The sequence below is a fragment of the Podarcis erhardii genome (genome assembly GCF_964252035.2).
Source record: "Podarcis erhardii genome assembly, chromosome: 6".
In the NCBI taxonomy this organism is placed as follows: domain Eukaryota; kingdom Metazoa; phylum Chordata; class Lepidosauria; order Squamata; family Lacertidae; genus Podarcis; species Podarcis erhardii.
In genome coordinates this window covers 77,203,342-77,220,012 of record NC_138510.1, presented here as the reverse complement: position 1 = coordinate 77,220,012, position 16,671 = coordinate 77,203,342, and the positions used below count along the sequence as shown (strand labels likewise).

General features: G+C 42.7%; 1 protein-coding gene across 1 annotated transcript in view; it reads right to left on the bottom strand.

Annotated features, from left to right (window-relative positions):
- The window catches only part of ABCA4 (ATP binding cassette subfamily A member 4), a 101,765-nt gene that overhangs the window by 84,503 nt on the left and 591 nt on the right, over positions 1 to 16,671 (bottom strand). The window contains exons 2-3 of the mRNA XM_081865624.1: positions 7,971 to 8,114; positions 1,727 to 1,820 (exon numbers count right to left, since the gene is read on the bottom strand). Coding sequence (XP_081721750.1) covers positions 1,727 to 1,820; positions 7,971 to 8,036 — 160 coding nt within the window. The 5' untranslated portion in view covers positions 8,037 to 8,114. The remainder of the gene's footprint in view (positions 1 to 1,726; positions 1,821 to 7,970; positions 8,115 to 16,671) is intronic.

Genomic DNA, 16,671 nt, shown 5'->3' with positions numbered 1-16,671 from the left:
TTAACTGGGGCTGATGGGAGTTGTAGTCCAACACATCTGGAAGGCACCAAGTTGGGGAAGGCTGACCTAGCATTTTTTTATTTATGCATTTATTTATTTTATACCCTGCCCCTCCTCTCAAAGGAGCTCATTCTGTGATGAACACCACCACTTAATTCCTGCACATGATAAGCTAGCATGCCAGAGCTGATATGTGCTGTTTCTATAAACTTGGTGTCTATTTATTTCTGAAGGAGGGGATTTTTCAAAATATGGAGTTCCACACTTGCACTCTGAAGCAGGACAGATCAGGTACCATTCTGCAGCGTGCTTTTCCTACACATATTAATTTATTTTAACTCCAACTTCAATAAAATTATAGTGAGTGCCCCTTTCATTTCAGCAGGAGCATAATAAAGTCTATGCTGTATGGTTCTTAGAGGCAAAATGGATTTTGGTGGAAGGGGAAATATTCCAGTGTTTTTCTACATTGTGTTTGGTTGCAAAAGTTCAGATTTATATTCTCTTAAGTCTGAATATTTTTGCTTATCATATGAATTCTGTTTGATTTAGGAACTTTGGGGTGGGGGGAGGCATAAAATTTGGTAAGTTGGCATTTAACATTGCTACCTTAACAGCAAGGCAAGATTTAAGTTACTAAAAAGTATTCTGCCAAGTGAAATTTGAAAACATTTCAAACACATACTGTAGGTGCAAGCTAGAAATGTGTGCAAAACTTTGTTTCAGCTCCAGTGGTTTGGAAAATATTAGCTTTTGAAGTGACTAAAGATACAGACAACACAAATAAGAAGAATACAATGCTTAGGGGGAAGAGTGCTTTCTCTAGAATAGGGAAGTTTTTAATATCTAATGTTTTACTGTATCTTTAATATTTTGTTGGAAGTCGCCCAGAGTGGCTGGGGAAACCCAGCTAGGTGGGCGGGGTATAAATAGTAAATTATTATTATGGTTCACTTCCACAAATAGTACATGGTTAAAAAATCAGATTGACATCTCCTTCCCTTTAATAACAAACCAGACTGCATGCTGACCATGGTCAAAGACAATAGGCTGGTTAGTGAGCTCAGCTGGCATGTACCAGTACTTTGCGCCAATTATGTGGAAGGGAACTCTTTCAGGCACAAAGAGATGCAGTGATGAGGGTAAAACCACAACAGTAGATTAAATGGGCAGAAAGGGACAAGCGTAGGAGTCAAGGGCAAGATGATTCATCCACATTAATCCTCTAGACCTAGTGTACTGGTGCAATATTATGGGAGCTCTAGCAAAGTATGTAATTACTTCCATCAGCAAAGCTCAAAAACATTATATCATGCCCATTGTACCTTTCTAGTAAACATTTGCTATCAAGGCCCAAGCTACAGGCCATGGGAAGATTGATAGGCTCCATCAACCTCTTTTACCAAAGTAACAGATAGGCGATGGTAGGGAATCAGAGCAGGCACAGGGCAAATCAAATGCCATCCTAATGATGCCACCTAACATGTTCTTTCAACATGCATAGTGCTGGGGAGCTCCAGGTTGGTGGCACTCAACCCTTACCCCACAACATGCAGGACTGGCTCAAGATAAACGTTGCTGTATCTGCTTCCTTGCTTACCAGCAGGTAAAAGAAGACCTAACTTGTTAGCATGTAACAGAAACCTAGGCCGCTTTGATTTATTCAAAGCCTAAGCAAGGAGTGTTGCATGCCAAAAGTTGTTTCCATTACCGATGATGCTCTTACATTCATGTTGGCGATAGAGTGGGTTGGCGCTCCTCAGCCAGACAAGGATAAGAAACAAGGACATAGGCCACACAAGTTCAACCAGAAGACGAAGCTGAAAAAAAGTTGGATGAGTTAATGATGTAATCTGAAGACATTGTGACTTTCACCAATCACAGAAGTGTCTGATAAAACATGACTCTGCCATCCCAGTATACAACAAAGTATTAATATGTGGCTGCTTGCAGCTCCTTGGCTCCTCCCTGGGTCTTTTTGCTGGTACACTGAGCTAAGTTAAGCCAAGGTTTGGGCTTAGCATGTTGTCTGAACCCAGACTCGTGGATAAGCTCTCTTTGTAGACTAACCATAAGCTGTAACCATGGTTTGTTTTTGGTTATAGCTTATATTTATTGTGGAGAGAGCTTAACCACAAACCAGGGTTTAGATGACATGCCAAACCTGGCTCAGATCAGCATGGTGCAACAGCAAAAAGGTCTGGGAAAGAACAAAGCAGCTGCAAGATCCACTCTGGAAGACTGTACACTTCCACTAAGCGATGGTTTGGCTTAGCTTGATGGGAGAACAAAGTCTATGAGACAGCTGGAAAGGCTGTTCAATAGCTCAGTCTTGAGTGACAGACCAACCCATAACACTGGAGGCTACTCCATTAGGACAGATGGGACAATGCTCCATGAAACTCAGTCTTGATTCCTTCAAGCCCATCTGCCTTCTTGCATATAACCAGTGCCTCTCCTTTGTCTTGGTTTTGCCATTGTAGATGTCAAAAGGAAGGAGGATGGGGACAAAAGGTAGAATGGCTTGGCCATGCCTGTCACAAGCTCTGGCTCCACTTCTCACTGGCTCTGGCTCAACCTACTGTTGGACTGCCTTCTGCCCCATCAATAAGCAACATTAACCCATGGTGTACACCTAAAATATAAAACATGAACGGGAGAAACTGGCTGCTGAAAACATGTATATCTCTACAGGGTCACTCATCAGAAAGCCATACTTGAGTGCACTCCTTGTTTAGAGCATGCCTAGCACTAAACCTGTGTTTGTCACTGTATAATGCACAAGATGGCCCTCAATACATCATCACAAAAAAGCAGAAATGGCTTTGAAAAGGATTTTAGCTTAGAGCATCCACTTTGCATGCAGGTTTCAGGTTCAATCCCTGTCATCTTTAGATAAACTAAACAAACTCGTAGTTTGAAACATTGGAAAGCTACTGACAGTGATTTGACTATAGGTATTATTGGTATATGTTTCCTAGCTTCCAACTGTAATATAAAGATGAGAGTTGTGCCTGTATTTGAAAACTTAGTGTGGAATTTACTATTTTCAATTGCTCATACGCAAACTGCATATTACTTAAAATGTGTAGCTACTGCCACCCTACCCTTCTGCTCCGAGTCACTAGGTAATAGATAGTTAAAACAGATGAACGATTTGTCATCCTCATGGTTATGGTTTTCCCAGCCCATCTCTACATCACTGGTTACTGCCTGTGGAGGGTGTGTGCAATGACTTCACACCACTATTAAATTACTGGAAGACATGATCTTAAGGAAGCGATACTCTTCCCCATGTATATTAAATGAACAGAGCAAGCCTTATGACACACCGGAAAAGGAAGTGCTCTGCATTCCAAGCACTAGCTTGTCAAAGTACAGATATCTTTCTCACCAGAAGAAGAAGAAGAAGAGGAGTTTGGATTTGATATCCCGCCTTTCACTCCCTTTAAGGAGTCTCAAAGCGGCTAACATTCTCCTTTCCCTTCCTCCCCCACAACAAACACTCTGTGAGGTGAGTGGGGCTGAGAGACTTCAAGGAAGTGTGACTGGCCCAAGGTCACCCAGCAGCTGCATGTGGAGGAGCGGGGACGGGAACCCAGTTCCCCAGATTACAAGACTACCGCTCTTAACCACTACACCACACTGGCTCTCACCAGCTTTATATATGTTGAGTTAAGCAAGTTCAGTTCTATATACAAATATTATCTTTGCTCAAAAGTTGATAAGGATGCAGGTGTATAAGCTTTTAGAGCTATGCTAGCCTTACATAATCATTTCACCCCCTCATTCTTGAATATTAAAAAGGTTATTATATTAACACTAGTCCATTAAGGGTTAGAAAACAAATGAATATTCCACAAAAATAAAATAGTTCAGTGTCTGTCTTTGAGTAAAACTAGACATGACACTGACTGTGTAAATGCAACTGGATCTCACTACAGTTATTTTTGCTCCAGTCAACTCCTGGTTAGACTACTGAAATCTGCTCTATGTGGTATTCCTGCCCTTGAGGTATCCAGAAACTGCAAAATGCTGCCACAAGGTTCTTAACTGGAATAAGAAATTCAGAAGATAGTATGCCCATTTTTTGTCTGATCTATGTTGGTTGCCAACATGATTTGTTTCTGGTGCTGGCTTTAACCTTTCAAACCCTAATTGTCCTGGATATCTTACGGAGCACCTTATGTTCGTCCCCACATCTAGCCTTGCTCCAGATCTGTCTACCACATGACCATAGCTGTCAACTTTTCCCTTTTCTTGCGAAGAATCCTATTCAGAATAAGGGAATTTCCCTTAAAAAAAAGGGAAACGTTGACAGCTATGCATCTGACCTATGTGGAAAGCAGTTACAAGGATCAGGGCCTTCTCTGGTGGCATCCGTCTTGTCAAATGGCATTCCAGGTGAGAGTCACCAAGCCCTGACGCTGAATGATTTTAAGTGTCTGTTGAAGATCTATTTCTAAAAGAAAGCTTTTAGCTGACTATTTATTTTGTCTTATTGAGGCTGTCCCTTGCCGACATTTTTATTGCCGTTTTACGAGCTTCTGGTCTTGCTGTTTGTGGAATTTTTGTAGAATTGGGTCAAGTGCTGTTTCATTAAGACTTCTCCAATGCGATATTGGTGTGCTTTTGCTTTATACATTGTTATGTACTGAGTTGAATAGGATCCAGAATGCAGCAGTCTGATTGGTCCTATAACAATAGGATCCAGAATGCAGCAGTCTGATTGGTCCACAGGAGCCATCCAATCCAGCTCCAGGTGGAAGGGAATCCGCAACCTGATTGGCCTACAGGAGAATCCCAGAATTAGCCAATCACCTGGGGCCCATTGTGTAAATAATGTATATAAAGCAGACCGTCTTGGGGAACTTCCATTCCTCCTCACCACTATGAGCTGAATAAAGAGCATGAAAGCCACTCTCGACTCCTATGCATACTTACATGTTCAGCCCAATAGAATTTAGTAGCAATTATTTCCAAGTGTCCATCATATCAATAGCATAAGTATGCATTAGGGTTCTCTTCAATTCAAAACACACTTATTAAGGAGTAGGTCCCATTTAAGAATGTGGGACTTACTCATTAGCTATCATGGCAAAAGATTGTGCTGTTAGCCACTGTTTTAAGAACGTCAGTGCCTGCTGTCATGCTCAACAATCCCTCCCGCCTTCTTCTTCTTCTTCTTCTTCTTCTTCTTCTTCTTCTTCTTCTTACTTTACTTCAAACTATGATGAGATGGGCCCATCAAGTTTCACACATAAATCAGATTTTTTATTTTTTTAAATTGCAGCAATGTTTGCCCGAGGCTTTCTAATCTCCTCCACTCCACCCACTGGAAATGCCTCAGCAAGTGTTTTGAGTTTGGGGGCTTTGAATGAAAGGACCCAGATGTTCTAACTGGAGACAGAAATCCTTCTTCCCGATGCCTCAGGATGAAAAAACAAAAGAGCAGTGTTTCAAATTGCCCCATTCAGAATCACTTCCTCTTCGCTGTGTTTCTCACGTACAGTAATTGGAATGCCCTCATATAATATAAACCTTGGAGGCTCTGGCACTGTGAAAGGTGCTCTGAGCTTTCCCGCCTGATTCAGCAAAATGCCAGAACCCAGTGACTTTTCTGGATCGGATCCAGTATCTTAAAACATCTCAAGACACACAAAAAAAGGTCATCTTGATGAAAAAATAAGGTCAAGGCCAGGAATTTGAAATGTTCTTTTGGAAGAGGGGAAAGGAGGGAGGTTAACAGCTTGAGGCTTCTTAGAAATGCTGCTTGTCAATGCTTTCCACACTGTATCACCAGGAAGCATGATCAGAAATCCTGAGCAGTCTTTACAAAAAAGAAAAGAAAGATGGCTCCCTTCCTTCTCCACTTTTCAAGTTTCAACTTTGTTTTATGTGTGTGTGTGTGTGTGTGTGTGTGTGTGTGTTCGTCCATGCCTTCCAAGCCCACACCCCAAGCCCACTAAATGCCACTCCATAAAATGAGAAATCTTTGGTTTAAGATCTCACGGAGCTTGAGACTAAACAATATTAGTAACAATCATTTTGCAGAATTCTAAGCTGCCATTGGACACCACTATTAAATACGTGTTGAGGCCTAAATGAAATTTTGCACGGGAGATCCATTATTGCAGAGATGGGCAGAAAGTAGGCAAGATCAGCTCTCTGCGTGATTTGTAAGATATTACAGAATTGTAAGAGTTGGAAGGGGCCATGAGTCCAACCCCCTGGAATGCAGGAATCTCTTGTCCAATGTGGGGCTCAAACTCAGGACCCTAAGATTAAAAGTCTCATGCTCTACTGCCTGAGCCATCTCAGCTGAAGCACTAAGGATTTCCAGTGTGCTGTTTTTAAAACGACAGCAACAACCTTTTCTTTTTATCTTTCCAATTAGGCTGCTGAAACGAATAACTATTTTGGGGGGCAGGGGGTGACTAGGAAAGGATCAGTTCTGGTACTGAAATCAAATTCCTGAGCATCTGTTCTGCTAACTTAATTGTAGGTCTTCTCCAAAATAGCCAAGTTTATTGGACACGTGGAGCTGACATACTGAGCCAGAACCTGCATCACCTAGTCCAGGACTGCTCTGCTCTGGCACTGATTGCTGCTCCAAGGTCTCAAGCAGAGGTCTTTCCAAGCCCTGCTATTTAAGAGCTGTTGAAATTGGTGATGCCAAGGAATGACTCAATCCGGAATCTGCTATATATAAAGCAGAGATGGGAAGCCTATGGCCCTACGGATGTTGTTGACTCCCAGCTCCCATCAGCCCCAACCAACATGGCCAAAAGGCAAAAGTAATGGGAGCTGAAATCTAACAGCATCTGAGAGAGAGGTGGCACAGGCCCCCCCATCTCTGACGTAGGGCATGTGTTTGCTATAAAGCGACTCTCCTTTTAACCCTGGCCTTCCTAGTTTTCTGACAACACCAGCTGTGGGAAGCTCATTATTAGCTGATTGCTCTCAATGGGGATCTGGATGCACATAAAAGAATGCCTATAGCTCAGTGACTCCCAAACATTTCTCCCTGTGGACCGCTTGGAAGTTTCTGAGAGTCTTGGCAGACCATGGGATGATTTTGCTGCCTGTTGTAGCCATTGTAATGTGCTATTGCTAGATGCTCTGTGTTTTTCAATTGCTTCTTTTCTTATGTGTTGTGCTTTATTGTATTACCATTTGAATCCCACACAATTAAAATCAATATGGATATTCAATGTGAGGGATCGAATATCCACCCCCTGTCTTCAGTTACAAATCACAAACACACTACAGGCCCTCTAAATTAAAATTGTGGACCACTGGTGGTCCACATACACCAGTCTGGGAACCCCTGATCTAGCTAGCTCCATGAGACTCAGGTGAACATTGTGATGTGGACAGAGATGGTGCATGCACATGCTCTCCCTCTGTGTGTGAATTTCCTTTTCTGGAACAGGGCACATTTGTCTACATTTGCAGTTGAGGGTTCTGTAATTTAGCCCAGTGTCTCATGGGATGCCTGCTTTCGAGTTGAGGTGCTTTTGTAGCAAGTTCCTGATCTTTGAAGAACCAAAGCACAATAAAAGATTTCAAGTATTTTGGACATTTGCTTCCTGTAGCAAAAGTCCATTTATTTTTATCTTCACAGTACTGTGTGCCACTAGATTCTCATGTAAGCATAGCTGGACCTCAAGGGGAAGTGAATCCTAGTCACCACTTCCTCTGTTGGTGGGGGCTGGTATTCTTCCTCATTGAGACTTTTAGTGACAAAACAGTCCAGTATGTTGAGTTTGTTGTTGCTGTCAGAAAACTCAACACCATGAACCTGATTCTAAAATGTACTTTGTAAAAATATCCTAGGAACAGAATGCATCAACTAACTCAGCACATCTCAGCAAAAGCCCTGAGCAAATGAACTGATTTTCCCAAAGTGATTTTAATTTCTCTTGAGCAAACTAAACGCAGTCTCTCTCTCCTTCCCTCTGGCTTACCTTCTGCCTTTTTCTCAGTATCCAGTTTTTCCATAGCAGAAGCCTGACCTGTCTGAGGAAACTCATTCTTCTTATGCATTGGCAGCATCCCAGACTTGGAGAATAGAAATCCTTTGCTGTTATCTTCTTGCAGACAGCTGAATCCTGAAAAAGAAGTGAGCTTATAAGCAGATGTTCCTGAATGGCTGCAGAACTGCAGGCTGGATTTCATTTTGTTTTGTCAAACTCAGCTATGAACCAAACTCCAGCTGAGCCAGAAGTTGGAAGCTGATAGTACTTTACGTAGCGAAACTGTGCGATCTGGAATGGCCAACTCTGCGCTTGTATGTGTGTGGTGTCAGGAGTAGGATTAATAACAAATTGCTCTCAAACTTGGGTCTCCAGCTGTTGTTGTACTACAACTTCCATCATCCCTAGCTAGCAGGATCAATGGTCAGCCATGACAGGAGTTGTGGCCCAGCAACAACTTGAGACCTAAGTTTCAGAAATACTGTCTGCCATACCGCTTCTAGGGTTAGAGACTGTAATAATTGGCTTGTTGGATCAGCTGAAGTCTATCTAATCCTACATACTGTTCCCTTTTCTGAAGCCAACCAGATGCCTGTGAATGCTCACAAGCAGCATGCTCTCAGAGTCTAGTCTGAACATAAATCTAGGTGAATATTTTTCAATGAAAAGAAATGGTGTCTCATGGACACCTCTGAAGGGATGATGGGAGTTGTAGTCCAGCAATATCTGGACGGCTACAGGTCCCATCCCCCCAGCCTAAGGCTGCAATACACAGTTGACCTAAAGTAGCTACAAAAATCTATTGAGAGTACTTGTTTTTGTGGCTGGTCAGGAAGGAATTTGCTAAACTGCTGATCTAGGAAAGTCCCAGGCATCTGGCTGACCAAAAATTGGCTCCTATGAATTAGAATAATCTTTCAGCTGGCTCTTAAAAGTGCTATAATACCCACCAGACATTTCTTCTCTCTAGTAATGATCACAGAAACTGTGTCTTCAGTAAATCAAATGTAAAGGTAAGTTTAGAAAGTGTGTCTCCTCCTTCAACAGACTGTGGCCGCATCTGACATATGGGATTAGACAGGACAAAGATCTTCCTTAATTAAATTGTAAATCTGATTTGGAGAAGTGGGGGCTGGCTTGTTGCTGTTACCACACACCTAGGCGGTGTCTGTGACCTATTTCTGCTTTGGATAAAACAAGTGGGATTTCTGAGCTCAGCAGTGCCTGGGTTTGTTTGTTTTTAAATGAAGATGTAAATAAAAACATCCAACGAGGCACCAAGTATTTGAATTCACTACTTCCTAATTATACTGGGCAGGTAGCCCAGCAACTTACACAAGATGCTGATTTCACTTCAGTAGATAGTTCTGATATCTACAGTACTTTGTCTTTGGAGATGTCTCTCCCTCGCACACAGATATATATTATATCCCACTTCCCAAGATGTCTACTGTAAGTATGTGTCATAATTTGCTGTGACTAACTGCTAAACCTAGGATATTTCTGACCAAGTTTCATGGGGCAAAATAATTCTAGGTCAGGGGTGGGGATTTTGCAGTACTCCAGGTGTCACTGGACTTCAAATCCCATCAGCCCCAGCCAGCATGACCAATGGCAATTAGGAGAGCTGAAGTCCAAGAATAGGTCCTCCATACCCTCCAACATTTTTCCAATGAAAATAGGGATGTCCTATTATTATTATTATTATTATTATTATTATTATTATTATTTTGCCCCAGCCACTCTGGGCACCTTCCAATATCAAACATAATAAAACATTTAAAGGGCTGCCTTGAGGGGTCAGCTAACTCCATATCCTCCAACATTTTGAGGCATCTAATCATAAGCCTGCATTTTTATCAAAGCTTCTATATATTTCAATCAAGGCTTGTATTTAAAAATGAGCTTAAAAAAAGGATTTTCAAATGTTTCATGCCAGGCAAAAGACCAGCTGCCTAAAAGAACCTTGGCAAGATGTTTTTCCTCCTAAGACAAGAAGGGCCCCATTGATTTATAGTAGAAAAACAATTCTCAAAGTCATAAAAAGGGAGAATTACATATGCTGCCCCAAGGCTGAGAAAACACCATTAGGAATGGGGAAGATAATACCAATGTGCCTCCCAGTAAAATGAGCCAGATCTTCTTTCTAAGGTTAAAAGGCCAGGAGCAATGGGGAGAAACATTTAGCTGGAAAGAGAACATTTTTGGGGGAAGTCTTTTTCTAAAGCTGTTTCTTAAACTAAGAGAGTTAAAAAAGGTTAAAATGTGTTAAATGTTGGAAAGGCAACTGGCTTGGCAGAAGAAGCAGCTTCTTCCTATTTTATGTTGAGGCTGGAGAGGAGGGGGAAAGGGGGAGGTGCAAACTGAAGAGGCTTCTTTTAAAAGCTGTGTTTTATTGAGTTCCTTCCTTTTCACTTTGAGAAGCTTTATTCTTTTAAGAGGCTACCTATGATAAATGTATGAAATATATTAGCTTAAATATATTGGCTTAAATGTAATTATGCAAAGGATTTAAGGAATGCTAGATTCTTATTTCATATGGTTGTAAGAGTTGTATTTATCCTGAAATTAAGTCAGCCACCAGCCTAGCCCCCCTGCCGGACAGAGGACGCCATCCGGGCAGTCTTGATATATGGTTGTCAGGCATTTTGTTTAGAAACATTAAATGAAGGAAATCTTTCAATGTTGATGTGAAACTCAAGATCCTTGACATCTGTTGAACATAAAAATGTAAGATTAAACATCTGTTTTAGAAGGCAATAGGGCAAGAAGGGCAAGAGGTGAGCTGGTAATTAAGATTCCATGTAAGATATATTATTACTTATATGTCATATATATAGCTCTTTGTCTCCCTTATAAGGGCAAGGAAATGGGTGTATCTTTTGTGGGTGTATCTTTTGTGATTGGCTCTAGCAAACAGCCAATAGGAATTTCAACCAGGCTGATTGGACAGAGGCAGCCACAGGAGGAGCAAAGGGGGCTGGATTAAGGGAATATAAGTGCTGGCCAGAATGGCAGGAGGCCAGGCCAGAGCTTGGTAACCACGTACCACTGAGCCTCTTATTTATTTGTCTGACAAATAAATTACTATTTTAATTTCTCTATTGCTGCGTTGAATATTTCATTCCAGCTAAGCGTTAACCACAAGCAGGGTGCTACATTTTATGGTGCCCTGTGACTCGGATAAGTGGTCTGCTGGAACGCAGCCCCTTCGCCCTACTGGGCAGGGTACAAGAGAGAGGACAACTGCTTACCCAAAGCGCGCACTGGTAATTTTTTCCAGGGGGAACGCAGAAGACTCGTCTGTCTGATACCCTGCTCACTGGCGGCGACGGACCGGGGGAAACAGGGAACCAACCAAGGGTAAGTGCACAAAGGGATTTTTGGCCCTCCAATTAATTAGGAGGAAGAGAAGTCTTGATCAAACTTCTGCGTCTCAGTAAGGGGAAACTGAGTACGCTAGGTGGTTGGGTACATCAGATGGTGATCTGGTGTAGGGAAAGGGAAGGATTGGGAGGTAGAGTGTGGTGAAGTATCCAGCGCATTGTATGTGTGAGAAAGTACAGAGCAATCTGTAGCTGACCTGAGTGTGGAGTGGGCAGTACTTCGGTTCCTAGTAAGGCCGACTTCACTAGGCAAGGAAACCCACGAAGCGCGTCTGTGAGTGACTGAGTGGATACTTCACAGGGCCATACAATGGGAGTTGGGGGTTCAAAGGGGGAAAATACACCTCTTGAGTGTATGTTAAATAATTTTAAGAAAGCCTTCTCAGGGGCATATGGAGTCAAAATGACGCCAGAGCGCTTGAGAACGTTATGTGAACTAGAATGGCCAAAACAAATTACTGGATGGCCATCCCAGGGAACCTTTGATATAAATTTAGTGAGCAAACTTTGGACTGATATCGCCAAAGAAACTGGAGGGTGCCCAGAACAATTTCCATATATAGATTCCTGGCTGAGCACATTAAATAAAAATCCTCCATGGATAAGGGAATGCAAAGTCAAACGATGCAAATTATTGGCTGTAAAAGCCGAAGCTAGGAAAGGAATCTTGCCAAATAAACTCAAACCCATTTTTGAGGGGCCAGAGGAAGAGGTGCTTCCACCTCTACCCTATGCTCCACATCGAAGGGAGCTTAATCCAAACACTCCACCAGTTGTAACCCCAAGGCAAGAAACTGGAATGAATAATGGGAGTGGAGTCACAGAGCTTGATTCCTTGATAGATTATGATAAATATCTTCAGGAGGCATTGGAGTTCTATAATAAAGCCCAAGCAGAAGTGGTTATTCCACCTGTGACTCCTAATAGACCTCCATCTACAGTCTCCTTTAGTGGAACAACTGATTGCCCACCCCAAACCCCTGTACATCCAAGTCCCAGAGAAATGTTACAGAAGTTACAGGGAGACCTTGCTCGGTCAGCAAGCAATACAGCCAGGCGTATAAAGCTGCTAAAAGAACGCCTTGCGACAGATACCATCCCCTATGATTTGAGGCCCCTAGAGCAAAGTGAAGAGAAAGATCACGTAGTAGCCCCTCTTAGAAGAGTATTTGATGCACTTGAGGAGCCTGCGCTGGTTAATGGGCAACCCGGACCACGGCCACCTCGAACTTCGACCCTGCAATATATTCCATTCACAACTACAGATCTGATGAATTGGAAAACACCCCCCCCATCTTTTGCAGAAAAACCTCAGGCTATGATGGACTTGGTGACTTCAATAGTAAATACTCATAGCCCTACTTGGACAGATTGTCGCCAGCTCCTAAATACTCTGTTCACCACTGAGGAAAGGAGAGACATAATTGAAAAGGCACAGATATATTTGCGTGAGCAGGCCAGAGCGGGAAATATTTATAATATTGACCGTCATCTCCAAGATAACTTTCCCTTGGAAGATCCTAATTGGGATCCAAACAATGCAATTCACCTGGCCAGACTTACCACCTACCGCCAGACACTTGTGCAAGGTATCCGCAGGGCATGCCAGAAGCCCACTAATATGTCTAAAGTCTCAGAAGGGTAGATGTGTTACCCATAACACTGTTTCGTGTTCGGTGTGCACCCACAAAAAGACTTAAGTTGTCACCTTTTGAGCTCCTGTATGGGAGACCGCCCTCCTTTGTTCAGGATATTCCAGCTGACCTTAAACAAATAGGAGATCATGTGACACAGGGACAAGTGCAATCTCTCTCCCGTGTTTTTGTTTCTCTTAACAGGTGGGCCCTCGAGCGCACGCCGTGCAGCATTGCCGAGCCGATTCATCAGTTCCAGGCTGGCGATAGCGTATGGGTGAAAGAGTGGAAACGCGATCCACTTGCACCTAAGTGGCGTGGACCTTACACCGTCTTGCTCTCTACTCCAACAGCGGTGAAGGTAGCTGAGGTGACCCCCTGGATTCATCACTCTCGTTTGAAGAAGTCTGAAGGCAGTTGGACGTGCAAAGGTGACTCCTCTAATCCTTTAAAACTAACTCTCTCCAAAAACCCCTGTATCTAGCCCTACCGGGAACGGGCTAGGTCACGGGCAACATTTGACGACCGGCCTGCTGCAGCCACAACCTGGAAGCTGGCTGACCTGCGCACGCCTGAAGCTTGAGGAGCGTCTGAACCAGCGACTGTGAACGGAAAGATTCTCTAATACAATTGATTGACTGCCCCCCCCTTGTGGAACAATTATCAGAGATATTACTCATTGGGGATCCTCGGGATATATGTTTATTCTTTTAAGAGGCTACCTATGATAAATGTATGAAATATATTAGCTTAAATATATTGGCTTAAATGTAATTATGCAAAGGATTTAAGGAATGCTAGATTCTTATTTCATATGGTTGTAAGAGTTGTATTTATCCTGAAATTAAGTCAGCCACCAGCCTAGCCCCCCTGCCGGACAGAGGACGCCATCCGGGCAGTCTTGATATATGGTTGTCAGGCATTTTGTTTAGAAACATTAAATGAAGGAAATCTTTCAATGTTGATGTGAAACTCAAGATCCTTGACATCTGTTGAACATAAAAATGTAAGATTAAACATCTGTTTTAGAAGGCAATAGGGCAAGAAGGGCAAGAGGTGAGCTGGTAATTAAGATTCCATGTAAGATATATTATTACTTATATGTCATATATATAGCTCTTTGTCTCCCTTATAAGGGCAAGGAAATGGGTGTATCTTTTGTGGGTGTATCTTTTGTGATTGGCTCTAGCAAACAGCCAATAGGAATTTCAACCAGGCTGATTGGACAGAGGCAGCCACAGGAGGAGCAAAGGGGGCTGGATTAAGGGAATATAAGTGCTGGCCAGAATGGCAGGAGGCCAGGCCAGAGCTTGGTAACCACGTACCACTGAGCCTCTTATTTATTTGTCTGACAAATAAATTACTATTTTAATTTCTCTATTGCTGCGTTGAATATTTCATTCCAGCTAAGCGTTAACCACAAGCAGGGTGCTACATTTTATGGTGCCCTGTGACTCGGATAAGTGGTCTGCTGGAACGCAGCCCCTTCGCCCTACTGGGCAGGGTACAAGAGAGAGGACAACTGCTTACCCAAAGCGTGCACTGGTAATTTTTTCCAGGGGGAACGCAGAAGACTCGTCTGTCTGATACCCTGCTCACTGGCGGCGACGGACCGGGGGAAACAGGGAACCAACCAAGGGTAAGTGCACAAAGGGATTTTTGGCCCTTCTCAGATGAAAATAGACGGCTTCTGTAAATCCGGAACTGTCACTGAAAAATAGGGACATCCCTGGGCTAGACACTCAACATTGACATTTTGCACAAACTGCATGCCATAGAGTTCCTGCAATATTTGAAGACCCTCCTCCAGAGCACCATTAACAAGTGGCATTTTACTAGTATATAGTAGCAATTTAGCATTTAGAAAGCCATTTTTAGAAATGAGATTTGAGTCAAGTCATTCATGGCTCAAAAGCTTTGTGTGAGGCAGAGTGGCCATTTACACATTTCTTGCTTCGAGGGCGAGTTAGACCACCCAAAAAACAAAAAACAAAACCCCACACAGGTTTTCATAAAATGTACAACTGCTCATTTATCTGTAAAGATGAACATTCTGAAACAATTTCCATAATTTAAAGATAAATACAAGATAACTCACCATACTGTGGAAGAACAGAAAAAGAGCTCTGCTGAACCAGGCCAAAGGCCTAGCAAGCCTAGCAGTCTTTTATCACAGTGGCCAACCAGACGCCTGTGGGGAAACCTGCAAGGAGAGCTTGTGTGGAAACTAAGTACAGTACTAATTCTCTCACCTGTGAGTCTCAAGCGAGTGATATTTAAAGGCACAGCTCCTTCAACAGTGGAGGCCATAACTTTGTAACCAAGTCACCTGTGAGCCTGCTCACTTCACTGCCCAGATGGTGCTGTGAGGGGTGGCTTCAAGACCCCAGCTTATCCTTTTTTAGAGTTCTTTTTATCTTTACTTCTCACTTGGGCCAGATAGCCCTTCAAACAGAATACTCCTTTTCAGTGCTTTCCCCCCCTAAAAAAATGTTTAGAGAGAGACTCATTTTGACTCAGGAAAATCACCATTTTATAGTTCAGATCGGGGGGGGGGGGAATAAATACAGTAAATGGACAAAAGTACAAAGATTCACTAAATGTTTAGGGGTATGCATGCCCCCCAGATAAAAAAAAAACACTGCTCCTTTCAAATAGAAGGCTGTCCTCTGTAAAGGGATCAATTCCGGCTAAAGTCCCCTCCTTCCTCACAGATCCTCTTGGGACCTCTTGCTAGTTTCTCTGCCCTCAGACGCTTAGGGTAGGGGTGGCCTGGGAGAGGGCATTATTTGTGGTGGCTTCTTCATAATACAGCTTCTGGAAGATTCCAAAGATGCACCTCTTTACCCTGGCTTTTGACACTTGAGGTGTATATATTTTTAGATCCCACCTTATTTTTTTAATTATTGTAAGTTGCTTTAGACCATTTTTAACATTGCTTTGATGTTGGAACCCATCATGGGACCTTAAGGCAAAGGGTGAGAAATCAGTAAATAATCATCTGAACCTGTGCCTTAATTAGGGGCGGGATAGATGTGGCCTTTCTTCCCAACTTTGTGACGACCCCTTAGTTTGTTTTTGGAAGTCTGTGTAGGCATGATTCAGCTAAAATTGTGGAGAAGCAGAGAATGGGGACTTGTACATTTATTTACCTACCTTCTCCAGCTCCCAATATCTAAACATAATTTAGAGCTGCGGAAACATGGGGTCAAATGCAACATTGCACTAAGATGTAAATTGCTTGATTTGGTTGTGCATTTTTTATGTTTTATTTTATGACTACTTTTGTTATGCTGTAGTTATGTGTTTTTTCATGTTGTAGGCCACCGTGAGTATGGTGTGGAAAGGCGCCACACAAATAAAATTATTTATCTATATGTATGCATGTAAAATGAGAGTAACCATTGAGAGCTTGTATTTAGTGGCTAGAACTGAGGAGAGCTTGTTGTTATATCAGATTGGGGCAGCAGAAGCAGCACCTGAAACGTTTGTGACCTTCATGAATTGGAACAAAGATGCCTCTTGTTTTCACAACTGAAGGCAGGGGTGGGACACTTGTGGCCCTCCAAATGTTGTTGGACTCCAATTCCCATCAGTCTCAGCCAGAATGGCCAAATGGACAGGGATGATGGGAGTTGCAGTCCAACAACACCCATATCTTTCCTCACCTTG